The sequence below is a fragment of the Sphaeramia orbicularis genome, chromosome 18, assembly GCF_902148855.1.
Source record: "Sphaeramia orbicularis chromosome 18, fSphaOr1.1, whole genome shotgun sequence".
NCBI classification, from domain to species: domain Eukaryota; kingdom Metazoa; phylum Chordata; class Actinopteri; order Kurtiformes; family Apogonidae; genus Sphaeramia; species Sphaeramia orbicularis.
The window spans coordinates 43,679,042-43,701,541 of NC_043974.1; the positions used below are offsets into that span (position 1 = coordinate 43,679,042).

General features: G+C 41.8%; 2 protein-coding genes across 2 annotated transcripts in view; both read right to left on the reverse strand.

Annotated features, from left to right (window-relative positions):
• The window catches only part of tnfsf12 (TNF superfamily member 12), a 28,294-nt gene extending 15,386 nt beyond the window's left edge, over positions 1-12,908 (reverse strand). The window contains exons 1-2 of the mRNA XM_030162956.1: positions 12,202-12,908; positions 5,635-5,716 (exon numbers count right to left, since the gene is read on the reverse strand). Coding sequence (XP_030018816.1) covers positions 5,635-5,716; positions 12,202-12,375 — 256 coding nt within the window. The 5' untranslated portion in view covers positions 12,376-12,908. The remainder of the gene's footprint in view (positions 1-5,634; positions 5,717-12,201) is intronic.
• Positions 12,909-18,423: 5,515 nt separating this feature from the next.
• Positions 18,424-22,500, reverse strand: part of LOC115439076 (diamine acetyltransferase 2-like) — a 13,004-nt gene continuing 8,927 nt past the window's right edge. The window contains exons 4-6 of the mRNA XM_030162973.1: positions 18,823-18,924; positions 18,686-18,739; positions 18,424-18,597 (exon numbers count right to left, since the gene is read on the reverse strand). Of these exons, the coding sequence (XP_030018833.1) occupies positions 18,431-18,597; positions 18,686-18,739; positions 18,823-18,924 (323 nt within the window). The 3' untranslated portion in view covers positions 18,424-18,430. The remainder of the gene's footprint in view (positions 18,598-18,685; positions 18,740-18,822; positions 18,925-22,500) is intronic.

The window sequence follows — 22,500 nt, forward strand, 5'->3', positions numbered from 1 at the left end:
ATACCTGCAGGACATGCAGCTCTTTAAACAAATCCTTGTGTCAAATTTGGTTTTTCATCCCTGTTTTCTGAACGTCGACATAAAAATGTTGAGACGAGGGTTCAACTTTGGACACAGTGTGAACAATCAAGCAAATCCCACGATGCAAAGCAGCTGGAATACATATCTGTTTAATGTAATGCTTTCAATAATACAGTATAATCCTGCTGTTTCTGACCCTGTTATTGTTCTAGATCAGCCATTTGAATGTTCGGACACAGCAGGTGTGTGTCATCTGTAGAAACTACGAAGCATTTACAGAATAAAAGCTTTACTAACTCTACCAATGAATCTATTCTACCAATGAATGAACTGAAACACTAGATGGCTTTTATTTTGACAGTTAGGGAAGTGTTTGTGTAATACTTTTATCAAAAATGTAAGCACGCGAAAATAAGATTTATACTTTTTATGCAGAAAAAAATTAGAAATAAAGGCTCGACACTAAGGCAAATAAAGGCCTGGGCCACTAACTGAAGAAATATGGTAGAAATGTAATTTTATTTACATTGTTTATTGTTATAGGCTGATTTCAGTCACTGCAGGTGTGTGTGTAGAAATGAAAAGGGCCACAGTAAAGGAGTATGTACACAAAATCTTTGCAAAGTGATAAATGGTTTCTATCAACTAAAACAATAAACGACTTTTATTTGGACACGTTAGGGTTAGTGTTTTAGGAATATTCCGGTACTTTCAACATTGGATCATACCAAGGGAATTAGAGCTGCAAGGATTAATCGAGTAATTTGAGTACAAAAAATCCTCAAATCATTTTTTTTGCCTCGAGTATTCGTTTTTGTCACTTGTGTTCCACTCCGACGATTGTGTTCTACATGGACGGTAAAGAGTGACGCACTCGACTCAGAGTCAAACAGTTGGTTCTATGGAAGAGAGTGAGACCGTCCACAAAAGGCAGAAGATGTCCAAAGTTTGGGATCACTTCAAACTTAAAAAAAAAAACAGAATCTGCTGTAATGTGTGTAAGTCCACATCTGAGACCAGCACAAGGTAAACGCCCGTCTTCCACTCAACAGTAGCCGAACAGTAGCCGATTTAATGTGATTGTTAACTGAGAAACACGGCAGCGCTGGTTAGAACGTAGGCTATGCATTTGTTGTCGTCTATAATAATGAGTGTCCATAACGGCTTGATAATGAAATCTGATTATTCGATTAATTGCTGAAATATCTGGTAGAATATTAGACTTCAAAAAGAATCGATAGCTGCAGTCCTCGAGGGAACTGGAAATAAAGGCCTGGTTCTAACACAAGTAAAGGCCTGGGCCACTCACTGTCATTGGAAAACCTAATTTTCTCAGATTATTATGAATGGAACATCAGGTCCAAACTGTCTTTGGTGTTTTGGTTGACTTCAACAGCTACCACTAGCATCATATTCAACCTAATAAGGTTCGAGTAACTCCTAAAACTCTACCTTTTCTTATTAAATGGCAGAAGTGTGAGCAAAAACTTGACAGTAGAAATGTGATTTTAATTAAACTGTAATAAATGTCTCTGCTTCATAAAAAATAAATGTTAGTTATACTAGTGGCACAAAATCAACAAAAACAGACACTAAAATTATACTGTTTGTGTATTAATTGTCAGCTAAACTTTCTTGCTCTTCCTTCACTTTCTGACGTCCTTTTTGTGTCAATGATCTGCTTCCTTCAGTACATACATGTTGTGAGGGGGTGAGGAACGTAACTTAAACTGAGTAAATGTGATTATTACTGTGATGTTGGCGGTTTATGGGAACATATTGTGTATTTTGCGAGTCCCATGATGGTGACGCAAGCAGCTGCTATAAATACAGCAATGATAGGTCATCAAATATCCCCGCTTTCACAACAAATCATAGCTGTGTCAGTCGTGTGCTCACGGGGGAAAAAAAAAAATCAATTTGAGTGGCCAAAGCGTGCAACAGGCCTGGTCTGCATCCAGCTGGTTCCTGGGCCTCCACGCCGCTCTGGTCAGACCTGTAATTTCGGAAACCAGTCATCCAGCTGCCTACTTTTTCCTGTGTCAACTTTTAGCAGCGGGTAGTGACTGTGGCCTGGAGACCCGACCCAGAGCGCCATGTGGGCCAGGACTGGCCAGCGTTTGTGTTAAATGTTCTTCCCAAAAAAAACAACACAGTGTTCTTGGTAAGTATAGTTGTGTCTGTGGTGATCTGGACAGCTAAAGAGCAAACTACTGTACATCTGCATTCCCAAACACATGGAGCTGCTTTCAATGAGTCCAGGAAAATACGTACAGAAGAATGTATGCACGCAATTTATTTGACCTTCCAACAAATATGGACCTCAAGGGAACAGCGTTTCAGATTTTAGGAGATCTAACTGCACAAATGGAATATATATGACATGGTTAGGCCCTATACGCCAAACGTATCATATTTGATACATGAGTTTTGAAGCCCTCTACATGATCAGTGTGATATTTTTTGTCATGAAAACCTGACGTATACAATTAGATACATGCAATACACAGATAATCCACCAGGGGGAGGAGTTCATTCACCAGAGGCCTTTCCAAGTGACACTACATACTGACATTAATGGGAAGGAGGAAGAACTGGGACCATTTAGAAAAAGAATTACCAATTTGTTAGACATGGTTATGCTATATTATGTTTTTGTTTGTTCAAAAATAATAATATTTGAGCTTTGAGACCCAGTGTGTCAAATATGATACAAAATTGAAACTCATACATGGAAATTGATATTTGAAAAAAAAAAAAAAATTGCGGGGTTGTTCAGAAGGACCAATAAAGGCTCCAGTTTCAAAGAACTGGAATTTTCTGTCAATGATTTAATGGTTCAGGCTTGAATTTGTCTTGAATTTCCCTCGGGATCAATAAAGTATCTATCTATCTATCTATCTATCTATCTATCTATCTATCTATCTATATCTATCTATCTATCTATCTATCTATCTATCTATCTATCTATCTATCTATCTATCTATCTATCTATCTATCTATCTATCTATCTTTACAGGGTTAAATAGTATTAATGCCAATAATATGTTAAGGTTATTGTTGCTAATAATGATCATACTAAAGGGTAAATATGCATTGTTTTGTTACACTAATACATTATTAGGTTTACAGTTATATCATTAGAATACCTGTCTTATTGGTATAAATTAGCCACATGCTTTGCCAATGATGTCACTTCCTGTCTTCTGTGTGGGCGTGGTCAGAAGGGTTAAGAACATTAAGTGGTTGGATGTTTGTAGATGAAGTCTGAATAAAGTACTGTGTTCTTTACTAACTTTATTTTACCATAAATGTCATTTGCTGGATTTTCTTGATCATTTTTACCTTTGTTTTATCTGTTGCGAGGTTTTGTCAGAAAAAGTACATTTTTGGCCTTCACGTGAATCTTAAAAATGTGGGTTTAGTGTCGGAAAGTTCAGATGACATGTAGCTTGAAGAGAATGGATGGAATATTTACTTGAGTGATCTAAAAGAATCACACGAAATCTGTATCTAACCTTGACTTTTCTTATTGTAATGAATAATACGGGATTTAATGATCGTCTCCTAAAGGGGCGGGGCATTTAGAAACCATGTGACACTGAAACAGGAAGTTAGTCTCCCGTGAACTCTCTACCATCATTGCTATGAATAATGTTGGACTTAGTTTAGTACCGTATTAGCCAGTCTGTCAGCTAGCTGGCTACTTGTTTTATGGATTACACTTTTATCAAACTGTGCTAAAATTTAGCATGTGGCTAAAATTACTTGTTTGTGTTTCTTCATTTCCTTCTCTTCGTCTTCTTTGTTAGCAGTGTGTTTGGTATCTTCATTAAACCAGTAGTAACTTTAGTGTTAGCTCATCAAGGTTCACTCCCTGCTCTGTTTTTGGATTAGCCATTAGCCACCACAGTTAGCCAAAGATATCTACAAATTGTTAGCCTCAAAGTATAATTGCCTTTAGTCTTTTTTTTTTTTTCGCATGACTTTACTCTGCTAACACTGCTGCTTCATTTACTGCACACATCACAATTTGGCCCAAAAAAAAAAAAAAAACGACTTAGGCAATTCTGCTATGAGGCTAACGAAATGGACGTGTAGCCGGTTAAACTCCTGTTAGCTTGTACTGCTGTCAAAATAACCTGGTAAACACAGAATCAGGACATTCTTCAACTCCAGAACAGACATCCCACAACCACTGCATCATGAACATATCACAGTTATTATGAAATGTCATATTTCCATCACCTTGTCCACATTCTTTTGGATTATTGGAAATTTGACTGTGGTTCGTTAAATGATGTCAACCAGTTTAACCAGAGTTGGTGAATGTCATTATCAACCGTCCACTATTCAGGTCAAAGACTAAAAGCAAAACTGCATTTTCTCAAATAAAAAACTGGGAGTGACAGCAGATGAGTCGAAAATAATAGCGAGGACCAAGGTCGACATAAAAAAATAAAAACTGATATCAAATACAGTCCAGTAAAAAAAAAAAATAATAATGAGGATAAACTCCTGCTGCTGGTTCAATGTTCATGTCTACCATTTTTAACATTATAATCCAGTTCTTTCACTTTCTGCTTTGTTGTTCTAGATCAGTCATGTGAATGTTCTAGGCCGAGTTCAGCCACTGCAGGTGTGTGTCATCTATAGAAACTACAATACGGAAGGATTTACACAATAAAAGCTCAACTAAGCAACAAATGGTTTCTAGTAACTGAGACATTAGACGACTCGTATTTTCAGACTGTTAGGGTTAGTGTTTTTAGAACATTCAGTACTTTAACACTGGAGAACATTTTGATTTTTTATAGGGAGGCAATTAGAAATAAAGGCGTGGTACCTTCTGCACATGACAGAAATAAAGGCCTGGGCCACGAATGTAATGTAATGTAATTTAACATTATGTAAGGTTATCTAATCTCTTCTAATGTAATGTGATCTATTTTAATCTAATGTAATTTAATTTAACATGTAATCTGTTCTAAAGTGATGTAATTTACTCTAATGTAATGTAATTTATTGTAATGTATTATACTCTAATGTAATATAATCTACTCTAATGTAATATAATCTAATTTATTTGAATCTAATCTATTGTAATCTATTCCAATGTCGACTAATCTAATATAATGTAATGTAATCTATTTTAATCTAATCTAATCTATTGTACTGTAATATAATTTAATTTATTTTAACGTATTGTAATGTATTATATTCTAATAAATCTATTCTAATGTAATCTATTCTAATGTAATGTAATCTACTCTAATGTAATGTTATCTAATCTAATGTGATGTAATCTGCTCTAATGTAATGTAATCTATTCTAATGTAATGTAATTTATTGTACTGTAATGTAATGTATTCTAATGTAATGTAATCTACTCTAATGTCATGTACTCTAATGTAATGCATTCTAATGTAATCTAATGTAATGTAATGTGTTCTAATGTAATCTACTCTAATGTAATGTTACCTAATCTAATGTAATCTATTCTAATGTAATGTAATCTATTCTAATGTAATCTATTGTAATGAAATGTAATCTACTCTAATGTAATGTAATGTATGCTAACATAATCTACTCTAATGTAATCTGAGTACCCACCATCTCGTTTGACCCTCTGTCCGACCAGCAGCTCTCTCTTCTCCAGTATGAGTTGAACGATGGCCTTCCTCTGTGTGTTGACCTGTTGAAACAGTCAAACAGCCTCTGTTAGCGTCTGTCCAATTGCTTTACTCGGAGCGCGTTGGCGCGGCGCCCGTGCAGCCAGACGGCCTCTGCCAAACCTCCACCACTTCCTCACACGGCGGTTGCAACACCTAATACATGTTTTCAGCGCTTCGCATTCCTCACATGTGGCCTTCTGACAGAGACGTGGTGCCGAGGCAGCAGAGTGTGGAGCTGTGGAAGTGAGCGGAGGTAGAGTACAGGAAGGAGAGTGTGGAAGTGCACCGCTACTGTTAGCCTACAGGAAGGACAGTGTGTGGAACTGCACCGCTACTGTTAGCCTACAGGAAGGAGAGTGTGTGGAACTGCACCGCTACTGTTAGCCTACGGAAGGAGAGTGTGGAACTGCACCGCTACTGTTAGCCTACAGAAGGACAGTGGTGTGAACGGCACCGCTACTGTTAGCCTACAGGAAGGAGAGTGTGTGGAACTGCACCGCTACTGTTAGCCTACAGGAAGGAGAGTGTGGAACTGCACCGCTACTGTTAGCCTACAGGAAGGAGAGTGTGGAACTGCACCGCTACTGTTAGCCTACAGGAAGGAGAGTGTAGAACTGCACCGCTACTGTTAGCCTATAGGAAGGACAGTAGTGGAACTGCACCGCTACTGTTAGCCTACAGGAAGGACAGTGTGTGGAACTGCACCGCTACTGTTTAGCCTATAGGAAGACAGTGTGTGGAACTGCACCGCTACTGGTAGTCTATAGGAAGGACAGTGTGTGGAACTGCAACCGCTACTGTTAGCCTACAGAAGGACAGTGTGTGGAACTGCACCGATACTGTTAGCCTATAGGAAGGACAGTGTGTGGAACTGCACCGCTACTGTTAGCCTACAGGAAGGAGAGTGTGTGGAACTGCACCGCTACTGTTAGCCTACAGGAAGGAGAGTGTGTGGAACTGCACCGCTACTGTTAGCCTACAGGAAGGAGAGTGTGGAACTGCACCGCTACTGTTAGCCTACAGGAAGGAGAAGTGTCGGAACTGCAACCCTACTGTTAGCCTACAGGAAGGAGAGTGTAGAACTGCACCGCTACTGTTAGCCTATAGGAAGGACAGTAGTGGAACTGCACCGCTACTGTTAGCCTACAGGAAGGACAGTGTGTGGAACTGCACCGCTACTGTTAGCCTATAGGAAGGACAGTGTGTGGAACTGCACCGCTACTGTTAGTCTATAGGAAGGACAGTGTGTGGAACTGCACCGCTACTGTTAGCCTATAGAAAGGACAGTGTGCTAATCTGAAGAAAAAAAAACACCCAGGAGTGATCCCACGCCCCCCTCGGCAAGTCTTCGTGCCTCCCCTGGGGGGCCCGCCCCACATTTTGAGAAACTCTGGCCTATAGGAAGGCAGACGCTCAGGGACAGTGTGTGGAACTGCACTGCTACTGTGGAAAAGCAGGCAGCCAGAGGGTCTAGGCTCCAGACCTGGACTCGCTGGCTCTCATCAGGACTTGGCCACCAGTCAAATGGACGAACGGGGCCCCACGGGAAACGCTCCAGCATCAACACTGCACATGTGTGTGAGTGTGTGTGTTAGGGAGGAACTGTGTGTATGTGTGCGTGTGTGGTGTGTATGGTGTGTGCATGTGTGTGTGTGTGTGTGTGTGTGTAGGTCTGTCCAACATGATCCACAGCCAACCTGTCCCTAATCTCCCACCCAGTCAAACCTGCTTTGTAAATACTCCAAACTCACAAGAAACCAGAAGAATTTCCATCAGGGTCCTTGGCTGCCTTTAGAAAACAATTTGGGCTGGTGATGCAACCGATGGCTGGAATCTAACACTCGCTGCAAGTGCAAGACGTGCAAAGAGGCTGCAGAGTCAGACCCAACTTAGAGCGAGGTGGGGGGGGGGCAGAACGATACAAGGAAAACGCAAGTATTCTACAGGGTTCAGACACAGTTTTAAGGTCAAATTCAAGCACTGTTTCAAGCACCATTTACCATTTTTCAAGCCAGCCCCTATACACCAGTGTTTGTGCAAGTTCCTTCCAAACTGTAATCCATTACAGATGACCTCTTACTGTTATTTAAGAGTAATTCCTTACCTTAATGCGTTACATGACTCCTGTGTTACTGTGGAGTTACGTACAGATTCTTGTCATAAATGGCACAGTAGAGCCCAACCCCCCCCCCACCACAGTACAAGCGATATGAGAGCCTTGGGATGCATATATTTGCCCTGAGGTACATGTGGAGGGGTAGCTCAGTGAGTGGTGGGGGACATGGTGGTGCAGTGGAGAGCACTGGTGCCTCACAGACAGAAGGTCCTGAGTTCCATTCCAACACCAGTCGATGGGGGTGGAACCTTTCTGTGTGGAGTTTGCATGTTCTCTCCGTGTTTGCGTGGGTTCTCTCCATGAACTCTGGCTCCTCCCACCATCCAAAGACATGCACTGATAGGTTAACTGGTTAATGTAAATTGCCCATAGGTGTGAATGTGGGAGTGATTGCTTGTTCATCTTTATATGTAAATGAGAATCAGTTCTCGACTAAGACCATGTCCACACGAAACCGCATCTTTTCCTATCCCATCTTTTTCTTTGTTGTTTTCAAAAAGCAGCTCTGTAAACACAGAGTCATTTCAGGAAATATCTGCCTCCACACGAAACCACTGAAAACAATGTAGCACAAATGCCAGGCGTTCTAATGCTCTCACAAAAAATGGACAACAAGACATGGAGCTTGAGCATGAAGTCTGCTTGGTTCTACTGGGTCTGATCTGATATTTCCATCTGGTTGCCCTTTTCTGCGGTAGATCCAGGAGCATGTAGTGAACACTGTTAGCTATGGTTGTTTGTCGCTCATTGTAATGAAAAAGTAGGCGAAGACTAGGATTCAATATTTCCAATAAGCTCAATATCTGTTGTAGCACCAGCACGACTCTGTAGTCCACCATTGTGGTTGTTGTTGTTGTTGTTGTTGTTGTTGTGAAGTGGCGTCTTGCTTCCAGGGTGAAAGGTTACAGAGGTGGGGCTATGACATCATCATTTTAGAAAAGTTGAAGTTCGGTCATACAGTCGTGTGATTGGGGGGGCAGTTATATACTATAATAACAGATTTATATAGTGCTTTTCTATGAACGCATACTCAAAGCGCGTACAGTGGATCCATTATTCATTCACTCACACATTCACACTCTGGTGGTGGTAAACTACAGCGGGTCGTCCAATAACCGAAGGGTTGGCGGTTCAAATCCCGCTCTGTCCATGTGCTGTTGTGTCCTTGGGCAAGACACTTCACCCTCCCTGCCTCCAGTGCCACCCACACTGGTGTATGAATGTTTGGTGGTGGGAGGGGCCACAGGGCGGCCACGCCTCTGTCAGCCTGTCCCAGGTCAGCTGTGGATACAGGTGTAGTTCACCACCACCAGAGGGAGAATGTGAGAGTGAATGAATAATGGGTCAATAATGTAAAGCGCTTTGGGTGTCTAGAAAAGCACTATGGAAATCCAATCCATTATTATTATTATTATTATTATTATTATTATTATTATTATTATTATTATTACTATTATTATTATTACTACATTTGTATCCACAGCTGACCACTGAACATTCATACACAATCATACACCAGTGTGAGTGGCAGCACTGGAGCCAAGGACACAACAGCACATGACTGGGACAGAGCAGGATTCGAACCACCAACCCTTCAGTTACTGGACAACTCGCTCTATCATCTGAGCCGTGACCACACCCCCCATATACCTGGGGGTGTGGTCTGTTACTAACGTAACTAACGCTGGTGTGAAACGAAAGTGAAACTTACACACTTTCAGAGTCCAGCTCCCTGTTCGTTCCTCTGTTATTCAGCTGGTCTTGCACGAAAATGATCACACCTTCTAGCCTGTATCCACTGGACACACAATGCTGTGCCCCAGGAATGTTTTCATGTTCACCCCCCCCCCCTTTTATGGCGCCCCAGTGCACGGGGACGTTTGCTAATTCTGAGGCTGTCGACAGTTGGGTTCAGGTGAATGTGGATAGAGTAATGTCAGTAAAGAGTCAGTAATGTTGGATAGAGGTGGAAGAAAACTGTCACAACCTGCTGCTATTACATGGGTTGGTTGACCCCCCCCACCCCCCCCCACCCCAGGATGAAATTCATTGAGCAGAAGTAGGGATGTAAAAACCAGAGGGGGGGACTGATCCCTCCCACCCCCTCACCCCCCCACAATTCACACCCTGGTTGCACAGACGAAAACACAAAACCGGATTGTTTTTCAAATGTATCCACCCTGGGTTCTGTTTCATCAAGTGTGTGTTTCAGTGACTGAAAACGCTGGTTCCATGAAGACCAAAGGCCTGTCCGATACAAACTGTACCAGATACGACCGAAACCATCTTCGAATGGACAGGGCTTAACTTACCTGGTTAAATAAAAGTTAAATAATAAACACTTTACTCAGTATTACTCTCAGAATTGTAATGCATTACATGACTCCTGTATTACTTTTGAGTTACATACAGACTCTCGTCATTAATGAGTCATTACATTTTTGCACATTTTAAATTCATCTCAGAGAATTCGCTGGTTTTTTCCCTAGCCATTTTACAACTTAAGAGTTTTATGCCATGTTATGACCCTTTAATACAACAAAATGTCCAGGTTTTTTTCTTGAAAATGTACAATTTCATTAACCCTTTATTGAGCAGCTGACTATTTTTGGTCATTTCCACAAACAATAAATATGGGGCACAGTGATTCAGACAGATTTTATAGACATGTTGAAGCTGTAAACACTGAATATAAGTGATTTTTGTCCATTTATGACCTTAAACAGCTGTTTTATTGCATGTGTTTACTTTTTAGCAAGTGCTGCTCAGATGTTTTATGGCCAAAGGAGGGAGACTGTTGTCATGGCAACCAACGAGGAGGTGGATGACGACGTCCAATAACACACTAAGGTTGGAATTTTGAATTTCAGAGTATTTCAATGAGTGAAAGGGTTCATTTGTTTCACCTCAAATATTTCCAGCTTTCATCTCAGAGGATTTCTGCAAATATTTGTGACAATAATCTGAGAATATCCAGGTTTTTTTTAATCTCATTAATGTGTTTTTATTGTGACTTTAACACTTTAATCCCAGGGATTAACAATTATCATTTTTTAGATTTTTTTTCTTCTTCTTGTAAATCTACACCTTCACAATCTCAGAATATTTATTTTTTATTAATTTGTTTTTATTTGTGCATTTACAACTTTAATCTCATAAAATTTTAGATTTTTTATGCATTTAGGATTAAATTTAATACAGAAAGATTTTTTTTCTTCCAAATGTGAGTTTTTTTTTTCTTGCTAAATTTACAACCTCACTCGTTGGTTTTTCATCTCATTCATTTACAACTTTGATTTCCAGGGAATATTTGTGACTATAAAGTCAGAATATCCTATATTTTGTCTCAGAAACATGGTTTAATGAGAATTTAACATTTTAATCATTATGTTTCTCTAAATTTCCAACTTCAATCTCCCTCTGCGACCTATGAGACAATTTATTGACTTTAGATAAAAAAATTTCTATTTTTTGCCAACTTGGTGTTTTTTGTCTCATGCTTTTGCACTAAAAGAATAATCTGAGAGAATATTCATATTTTGTCTTGTAAATGGGTGTTTTCTTGTAACTTTACCAGTGCAAAACTCTAGACAACAACATCAAACCGCAAAATCTTAGTCTAAAATGAGTTCTGTCTTTATTTTGTTGCCAAATATGAGACTATAATCCCACAGACTGTGTTTTTTTTCCTTATAATATGAGTTTTTCATGTTAATTCCTCAGTTTTTCTTTGCAGATGCAGTTTCTTCTCATAAACTATTATAAATCTCCCCCGTTAACCCCAGACTGCCCACTCCCCCTTTTTCCTAAACTGTCCTTAATATTCCTCCACACATCCCCCTGCTCTGAGCCGTGGGTTCATGCTGTCTCCGTGGAAGTGGGTGTGCGTGTTGCAGATGATTTACACTTGCCGCCGTTTATCCTCTTTCACGCCTCAAACCTCCGTGCGTTTGGGTCCAAAGTGCTCCCATGCCAAATAGCTGAGGCTTTCCAGTAAATTCAGATAAAACTGTAGAGTAACTGGCACCAGAGTAATTAAAGCTGGCGAGGGGGGAGGGTGAAGGGGGTGAGGGGGGTTGACCACAAAAATAAGCACCCACTCAGTCCACGGTTGACTGCGCTTATTGGTAAAGCATAAAAGCGCCAAGTGGAGAAGGCAGCAGGAAACAGCGCAGAGAATGGAGAATGTGCAGTGGGGGGGGGGGGGGCAGTGTGGAATTGCATTTTTCCATAACCCCCCGCGAGCATTCCCGTAAACCGCAGCCACAAAAGAACTTACATAACAAACACTTGAAGGTGTTTGAAAAGTTGCACAGGAGTAAATATTACCGCGGCGTAAACACATGCAGCCCACGGGCACGCGCCGCGGGACCCACACATGACACAAACCTGCTCGAGTCGGTCCTGCAGGATCTGGAAGGACTGGGACAGGTCCCGCGTCTGTCGCCAGGTCCACGCCGTGAAGAGCGCGCTGCACGCGGCCAGAGCCAGAGCCAGCAGCGCCAGAGAAGCCCAGAGCACCCGCAGCCTGCGCACGCGCCTCCGCTGCAGAATCCGCTGCATGTTGGCGCACACCGACCCCGGTGCTACTCAGCTCCGCACACCGACCCCGGGCCCCGGTGCAACTCCATTCCCCACGAGCGTGAGCAGGGAGCCTCAGAACAGCCGCTCCGTCCAAACGTCCATTCTGGAAAAACACGCGCAGCTCCGCCACCAGCCCGCTCCCACACGCGCCTTCCGCAGCTCCGCCGAATGTGCGCTCGGTTTCACCGATTAGTCGATGCGGGATTTAAAGCGACCGAACCTCCGCTCCTGCTCCGACCAGGTCACGGGCTCCATCTGCGAGTGTGCGCGGAGCGGCGCGCGCGCCTCAACTGTTGCATCCTTCTGCCTGTGATTCGTTGAGTCAGCTCGTGCCTTCCGTTAACGGCTCCGTCTGGGGGGTCACTGTCAGACACGCGCCGAGCCGCTCTACCGGAGCCGCACGGCAACTTTTCCGTGCGTCCTGGTCCGTGACAAAAGCTCCGACGGAGGAGAAAGAAGCGCGAGCGCACATCCGCCGTCACGGTCCACGGAGGAGCACGAGACCGGAGACAAAGCGCACCGGGCTGTGTGTGTGTGTGTGTGTGTGTGTGTGTGTGTGTGTGTGTGTGTGTGTGTGTGTGTCAGGACACTTTCATCTACTGGCACGAGACACAAATATGGAGCATCCGCGAGAGCAGCGGGTATACACGTGACCACACGGTGGCGGTAGAGGACAGGCAAAGTACTGCAAAGTACAGAGAAAGTACTGCAAAGTACAGGACAGTACTGCAAAGTACAGAGAAAGTACTGCAAAGTACAAGGAAAGTACTGCAAAGTACAGGCAAAGTACTGCAAAGTACAGAGAAAGTACTGCAAAGTACAAGTAAAGTACTGCAAAGTACAGGCAAAGTACTGCAAAAGTACAGAGAAAGTACTGGCAAAGTACAAGGAAAGTACTGCAAAGTACAAGTACTGCAAGTACAGAGAAAGTACTGCAAAGTACAAGGAAAGTACTGCAAAGTACAGAGAAAGTACTGCAAAACAGTGGCAAAGTACAAGGAAAGTACTGCAAAGTACAAGGAAAGTACTGCAAAACAGTGGCAAAGTACAAGGAAAGTACTGCAAAGTACAGGGAAAGTACTGGCAAAGTACAAGGAAAGTACTGCAAAGTACAAGGAAAGTACTGCAAAGTACAGAGAAAGTACTGCAAAGTAGTGGCAAAGTACAAGGAAAGCACTGCAAAGTACAGAGAAAGTACTGCAAAGTAGTGGCAAAGTACAAGTAAAGTACTGCAAAGAAGTGGCAAAGTACAAGTAAGTACTGCAAAGTACAGAGAAAGTACTGCAAAGAAGTGGCAAAGTACAAGTAAAGTACTGCAAAGTACAGAGAAAGTACTGGCAAAGTACAAGGAAAGTACTGCAAAGTACAAGGAAAGCACTGCAAAGTACAGAGAAAGTACTGCAAAGTAGTGGCAAAGTACAAGTAAAGTACTGCAAAGAAGTGGCAAAGTACAAGTAAAGTACTGCAAAGTACAGAGAAAGTACTGCAAAGAAGTGGCAAAGTACAAGTAAAGTACTGCAAAGTACAGAGAAAGTACTGCAAAGTACAAGGAAAGTACTGCAAAGTAGTGGCAAAGTACAAGGAAAGTACTGCAAAGTACAGAGAAAGTACTGCAAAGTACAGAGAAAGTACTGCAAAGTACAAGGAAAGTACTGCAAAGTAGTGGCAAAGTACAAGGAAAGTACTGCAAAGTACAAGGAAAGTACTGCAAAGTACTGGCAAAGTACAAGGAAAGTACTGGGGAAGAACTGCAAAGTACAAGTACAGGCAATGTACTGCAAAGTACAAGAAAAGTACTGCAAAGTACAAGAACAGGCAAAGTGCTGCAAAGTACAAGGAAAGTATAGGGAAAGTACTGCAAAGTACAAGTACAGTCAAAGTACAGGGAAAGTACTGCAAAGTACTAGGAAAGTACAGTACAGGCAAAAACAGGCCTGTTAACAGGTGAAGCCTCGAGTGACATGGAGACAAAACAGTAATGTGGAATGAAGTACTCATGTATACGTAGAGGTTGAAGTACTCTGAAGTGTAGACTACACTGCAGAGTACTACACTGTGTAGTATACTACACTGTGGTATTCGTGTATTTCTGCAATTATTTGTGACTATAATCTGAGAAGAGCCTGTATTTTGTGTCATTAATGTGCTTTTATTGTAAATTTAACACTTTAATCCCATTTAACACTTTCATTTGTTTTATTTTGTACATTTACAACTTTAATCTCAGAGAATTAGAGTTTTTATGCCAATTTATGACCCATTACTTACACAGATTATCCATTTTTGCAAATGTGAGGGTTTTTTCTTGTAAAATTACAACTTTCTTAATATTAGTTTATCTCATACATGTACAGCTTTCATCTCAGAAATTTAATATTAGAAAATTCTACATTTTGTCTCAGATGTGTTTTAATTGAGAATTTAACTCTTCATTTTAACTCGTTAGTGGGTGAACCATTGAGATTGGATCCAACCCGAGCCCCTTCAAAGGTTAAAGGTTAACACGTTACATTATCTCTGCAAGGAAGTTTAGTCTCTGCATTTTACCCATTATAACACACAAAGCACCTAGCATTAGCATTAGCAGCGCTCATTGAAGGCACTCATGAACTAACAGGAGAATTAGCCCATATTAACCTGTTTTGAACGGAACCTTCTTGTTGTGAGGTGGAAGCGCTAACCACTACGCCGCTAACAGTTACTAGCAATTCTGACAAAAAAATGTTGCAAGAGGAAACTCGATTGCTCTTGACATTGTAGGTGGCCAAACCATTGGGGTGAAATCCCCAAACCAAGTCCCTTCAAAGGTTAAAGGTTAACACGCTTCATTATCCCTGCAAGGAAATTTAGTCTCTGCATTTTGCTCATCATAACACACAAAGCACCTAGCATTAGCATTAGCACATTAGCAGCTGCCATTGAAGGCACTTGTGGACCAACAGGAGAATTACCCCTTAAACTTGTTTGGAATGGAACCTTCTTGTTGGGAGGTGGAAGCGCTAACCACTACACCGCCACACCGCTAACACACTTACTAGCACTTCTGGCAAAAACATGTTGCAGGAGGAAACCTGAACACTCCTGATGTTGTGTCAGGCATTTTCAGGGTCATATGGCAATCAGGGATTGTCAGACCATGACTGTGGCCTGAAATGAACAAAGGTCGAACTAAATACATCCATTTGCAGACATGAAGGCAACAGACGACACTTGGACAGAGCACATGACTTTATTGAACTGCAGTCACACAGGGTTTGATCCTCTGAACACAAACAAACTCAGTCATTTCAGACAGAAGATAAAAGAACTCTGACATACGTGAGAATCACCTCTGATGGAGACCGGATGCACATAACGTCTGAAAACACACTTATCTTTTGGCAAATTTTCAAATATTCATCGACGTCTGAACTGAAAACAGCACAGAGTTTGGGAAAATGCGTCCGACGCACCATCGTGGCGTTCCCGGGTTGATTTATTGCGAAGACATCAGGTGGATTAGACAGAAATACGACGGACATGGTGTTTGGGTTCGAGCTGGCGTCGGATCTCAGAAAACTTGGACTGGGTTTGAGGAATGCATGTTGGGAAGGATGCTAAAGCCGCTCGGGGTGTGTGGAACGTGATGGGAACCTCTAGACGAGGCTGGATATAAATACCTCGGACTCTTTATCGACGTCTGGAACCAACGCGATGGTTCCACGTTGCCGGTGTGTGCGGACGAAAAATAAAAACTGCATTCCTACGCATTTACCGGCTAAACAAAGCATGAACAAACATGCAAATTGCAGAATTTCCAAAGGAGTCAGTGGTTCTTACTTGTTTAGAGAAGAAGAAAACGGACCAAATATAAGCCTCGACTCAGGCTGTTTTCATTAAACGTCTGGAAATGATACATAAAGTTTATTTTTTTACAAAATTAAACAGGATATAAAACAGAAACAGAATTATGCCAGGCTTATTTTTACACGACAGGTTGAGAGACACAGTATAAACCGGATCCAAAACCCAAATTCCAGTAAATTATGTTTCGTCTGATTCTCGGCTTCATCCATTTCTTTGAAATGTTTTTTTTGGCTCCAGGAAGGACGGTTTAATGTCGAGTCCAGACGTTTCCTCTGCAGTTCATAATTTCATCACAACCACAGCAATAAAGAGGACAACAGTGCAAATACCAGCGTTGTGCTTAACAACAGCCCGTGGACAGCGTGAGGGGACGGTCACTGTTGTTATTGTCGATTATCAACGATTTAAAGGGAAACCAGAAAAAACAGTCATCCAACAGCCTGGCTTTTCCGGACGCTTGTGCATTAAAAACACTTCATTTCAGATTGACTTTTATCTCTAATAAACATCTTTACACACACAACAAACACCTTCCTACCACCTTATCGTCTTTAGGTTTAACACCCAAAACCAAAGGTGCTCTAGGTCATAAATATCACAGGAAGACACATTAAACACAGAATTCAGATCCTCGTTTACATACGATTAAATGTATTTCAGAGGACCTTTTCCAAAGTTTGACGTCTAAATAATAAATCTGACCATTTATATAAGTTTAATTTGACATTGTGCTATTTAATATCAGTCTGATGTCCAACTTTACAGCAGAAATAAACACGTTCACATGTAAAATAAATAAATCAGATTAACCCGTACACATGCATAAAGACATGGGAGTACTGGGGACAAATCCAGGTGTTTTAATCTGATTTATTATAATCAGATTACACTGTTTACATGATCACTGATGATCTGATAACGCTACTAATTAGATAATGATCAGAGTTTTAGTGTGAGTGTAAACGGGGTCAGTGTGTACCTTTAGGACGACTATGGTCAAGGTTTGGAAAAGGGCCACCAGGTGGAGCTCTGTCCCTGCACTATGTGGATTCACCTCCCCGATGAAGACTGGGGTTAGGGGCCTGGTGTGGGGTCATGGTGGAGCCTGGTGTGGGGTCATAGTGGGGCCACGTGTGGGGTCATGGTGGGCCTGGTGTGGGGTCATAGTGGAGCCTGGTGTGGGGTCATAGTGGGGCCACGTGTGGGTCATAGTGGGCCTGGTGTGGGGTCATGGTGGGCCTGGTGTGGGGTCATAGTGGGGCCACGTGTGGGGTCATGGTGGAGCCTGGTGTGGGGTCATAGTGGGGCTACGTGTGGGGTCATAGTGGGGCTACGTGTGGGGTCATAGTGGGCCTGGTGTGGGGTCATGGTGGGGCCTGGTGTGGGGTCATAGTGGGGCCACGTGTGGGGTCATAGTGGGCCTGGTGTGGGGTCATAGTGGGGCCACGTGTGGGGTCATAGTGGGCCTGGTGTGGGGTCACAGTGGGGCCACGTGTGGGGTCATAGTGGGGCCATGTGTGGGGTCATGGTGGTGCTAATATGGGGTCAGGGGTGGGCCAGGTGTGGGGTCAGGGGCCTGGTGTTGGGTCATGGTGGAGCCTGGTGTGGGGTCATGGTGGGGAAAGGTGTGGGGTCTGGGGCCTGGTGGGGCCAGGTGTGGGGCCATGGTGGGGCCTGGTGTGGGGTGTGGGGTGTGGGGTCTGGGGCCCAGGGCCACAGTCAGGTTCCAGGGGCAGGGCTGGACCAGGTATGGGGTCAGGGGGCCAGGTGTGGGTTCAGGGCAGGGCCAGGTTTAGGGTCATGGTGGGGTCAGGGGCGGGTCAGGGCTGGCCAGATGTGGGGACAGGGTCATGGTAGGGCCAGGTTTGGGGCCATGGCGGGGGGTCGGTGTCATGTGTGGGGTCAGGTGCCAGGGGCAGGGTCAGGTGCCAGGGGCGGGGTCAGGGACCAGGTGTGGGATCAGGTGCAGGGCGGGGTCAGAGCTGGCCCAGTGTGGGGTCCGAGCTGGGCCAGGGGTGGGTCAGGTGCCAGGGGCGGGGTCATGGACCAGGTGTGAGGTCAGGTGCCAGGGGCGGGGTCAGAGCTGGGCCAGGTGTGGGGTCAGGTGCCAGGGGCTGGGGTCAGGGACCAGGTGTGGGGGTCAGGTGCCAGGGGCGGGGTCAGGGCTGGGCCAGGTGCCAGGGGCGGGTCAGGGCTGGGCCAGGTGCTCCATGGCCTCCCCTTTGCAGCTCATGTAGTGGTAGCCCATGTCGGTGGTGACGTCGGTGCAGCCCTGGTGGAGGTAGAAGTCCACAGACGATTTGTTCCAGTCCAGGACGGTGAAGTTGAGCTGGTGGCAGCCGCGGCCAGACCCAACTAGCACAGAACAGCAGCAGGACACGTATTAGAACTTCATTAGCGGTACTTCAGGGTTAATGTGGAGCTTGGAAAAGTCCAAATGAACTGGACCTGCTCACCTGGGCTACTTTACTCATCAGTGCTTTTCCGATGCCTTTTCCTAAAAAACACAGATACAACCATTTCTTATCAGACGCTACAGCTGTTTCACACCCAAACACCTGCATTTGTCTGGTACTGTACCTCTGTACTCAGGCATGACGTACAGATCCTCCATGAAAACAGCCCTGCCCATCCAGCTGCTGTACGAGAAGAAGTAAAGTGCGTATCCGATCTTCATATGACCTGGAACGAAACAGGAAATAAAGGAAAGACGGTGATTCAGGTGGTTTCTACACGTGTAAAGTGATGGTATGTGTTCGCATTTTTCCTGAAATGGATAAAAAATAATGTAACAAAATGTGCGTCAATGAAAAAATTTGATTAATTATTTGGGTTGTGTATTGGCAAGAATCTGGCAATACTATACAAATCATAATACTAGGATCACGATACGATATATCACGATATATCATGATACTGTTAAAAAGGCAATTTTTTTTAAATGGTTATTCCTGGAAGAATTAAATTACACCAGAAATATGTACAAATATAAACACATTTTTATTTGATCCCAACAGGATCTAATGTTCTATCACAAAATGTTCCTGAGTTCAAACTGAAATTCTGTTTTACAGACATTACAGTTTCAGATCCTGTTCAAATGTTCATATTCTATTCGTTCAGAACTAACATTAGAACATTATTTCAGTCTGATACCAACAAAGGAACTCCCATCTGCCTCTCAGACAGAAAAAAGTGCTTTTAGGATGCTTCAAATAAACATTATTTAATAAAACAGTGTTAATAATAATAAATACAATATAAACAATATAGAAAAACAAAAAAACTAAAATGAACCTCCACAATATCTGCATTTCAATAAATACCTAAAAATATCGATGTGGTACTTTTTAATATCGATACAGTATTGTGAAATGAAATATCGTGATATGTTGCAGAACCAATATTTTCTTACACCTCGATTAATTAGTGAAGATCCCATGTTCTCCTGCCTTCAACAGATATCACAGACACGTCTAAAAATCATCATCTTGGCTGTTTTAGACAAATTTCCGACTGTCCTTGAATGCATCATACTGTGCAGTATTTCTATGAGGTGTTTATTTGACTGGACATGTTAGAAGGTTGAGTTAATGCTCCAGTTTCCTGAGCGTGTTGCCTTCAGGTTCTGTGTGATCACGGGCGTCTGAGTGTAGGAGTTCTGACCCTGCAGACGGACGGCCACTCCTCAGTCAGATACGAGCGGAAAAAGGCCTGTGTCATGGAATAACGCATCAGCAGAGCGAACGCTAACGGCCTCATTAGTGTGTCTGAAAGCAGCTGTTATGTAATGAGTGTGAGAGGAGAGGCCACATCAGCACTGTGACGGTACGTTATCCAACACAACTGATAAAAATACACACAGGCTGATACAGACACAGCAAAAAAAAAAAAAAGTGGTGTCGGGCACAACAAACCCCGCCCCTCGCATGTATTGTATCTTATTTTGGCATCGACCCAGCTGATGTCATCATATCCATGCATGTGGTGATGTCATCATATCAACTGCCTCTACATATGTGCCAAGTCTGAAGTAAATTGAAACAACATTGATGTTTTAATAGACGTGAAATTTCACCCATTATAAGTAAATGGGTAAAAAAAAAGATTTTAAAAAATTAAGTAAAAAATTGTTAAACTTTGAACTATTTTTCCCAAAATATAATGAGATCTATTCTCAGTCACTGGCAATCCAAAACCCAAAATTGGTATGAATTCAACCAATAGTTTTGCTGCTACAGACATGTGAAATTTCTCCCATTATAAGTAAATGGAGAAAAAAATAAGATTTAAATTCATAAAAATTTAACTTTGACCAAAATTTTCCCAAAATGTAATCACATCTATTCTGGGTCACTGGCAATCTATAAACCCAATTTGGTCTGAATTCACCCAATTTTTTTGCTGCTACAGACATGTGAAATTTCAGCCATTACGAGTAAAAATGGGGAAAAAAGATTTTAAAAAATTCATAAAAAATTTTGAACTTTGACCTATTTTTCCCAAAATGTAATCACCATCTATTCTGGGTTACTGGCAATCTATAAACCCAATTTGGTCTGAATTCAACCAAAAGTTTGCTGCAACAGACATGTGAAATTTCAGCCATTAGAAGTAATGGAAAAAAAAGATTTAAAAAATTCATAAAAATTTTAAATTTGACCTATTTTTATACCAAAATGTAATGGCATTATTCTTGGTTACTGGCAATCTATAACTACTTTGGTGTGAATTCACCCAATAGTTTTACTGCTGCAGACATTTGAAATTTCTCCATTATAAGTAAATGTCGGGAGGGGGGGGGGTTATTTTAAAACTTCATAAAAAATTTTAACTTTGACCTACTTTTCCCAAAATGTAATCATATCTATTCTGGGTCACTGGCAATCTATAAACCCAATTTGGTATGAATTCAACCCATATTTTTGCTGCTGTAGACATGAAAAATTTCGCCCGTTATTGGTAAATGGGAGAAAAAAAAAAGATTTTAAAACTTCATAAAAAATTTTAACTTTGACCTACTTTTCCCAAAATGTGATCACATCTATTCTGGGTCACTGGCAATCTATAAACCCAGTTTGGTATGAATTCAACCAAAAGTTTTGCTGCTAGAGACATGTGAAATTTCAGCCATTATAAGTAAATGGGAAAAAAAAAAAAGATTTAAAAAATTCATAATATTTTACATTTGACCTATTTTTCCCAAAATGTAATGACATCTATTCTCAGTTACTGGTAATCTCTAAATCAAAACTGATATGAATTCACCCAATAGTTTTACTGCTACAGAAGCTGTAGAAGATCCTTGTGTGCACCTGCTTTAAAGGGTTAAACAGTAAAAGCCTCCAACCCGAAACCACTCAGACCTTAATGAGCTTCATCCACATGTGTTTGTCCAGTTCAGCGTCCACATCCTGTGAGTTTTATTAGCTTTACCTTCATCATTACTGCAGTCCTTTGAATGATCTCACTTCTAATGGCTGCATTTACCTGATGTTCCTTCTGTGGTTGTTTCCTGAGTCTATGTTCACTTTAATGTCTGTAAAAATCACATTAGATAAAAACAAACTGATGATCCTGGAACGTTCAGCCTCAGTTTCCACTCCAGTGAACAAATAAGAGGAATTATTGGCTCTGAAATGTTTGGAAAAATGCTGCTACACTGGGAATGTGGATGGTTTGACAGAATACAGCGTGTCCCTTTAGTTCATGGATGTTCAACTTGTTTTAGTTCAGGCTCCAAATACAACCCCGTGTAACCCCTTATTAAAATAAAATAGAATAATAACCTAAAAATAGTGTCAACCGTTAACTTTTCTCCATGTTTAAGAGTGAAAGAAGTAAAATTACATGATGAAAATGTGAATAACCTGAAATTTCTTAAGAAAAGTAAGTGTAATTTTAACAGTATTCTATTTCCACATGTACATTATAACTTACAGATCACAGTGGATCTACAAATACACAAAACATTTAGTCATTTTGAGAAATTTGACAAATATGAACATCAACAAAAACCCTAAACTAAGGAATGACAAGAACAAAACAAGCACAAAAATGAAAAAACTTGAGAAACATGAACAAAACAAAATTACACTGAAGGAGAGTTTACAAATCTAATATTGTCTTGCAACCTTTTTTTTTTTTTTTTTACACTCAAACATTTATAATTGTCATTATTTCTCAGTAATTCTCTTATTATTTTACTTTAGATCATATTGGTCTGAATGTGGAACCTGAACTAAATTGATTTAAACG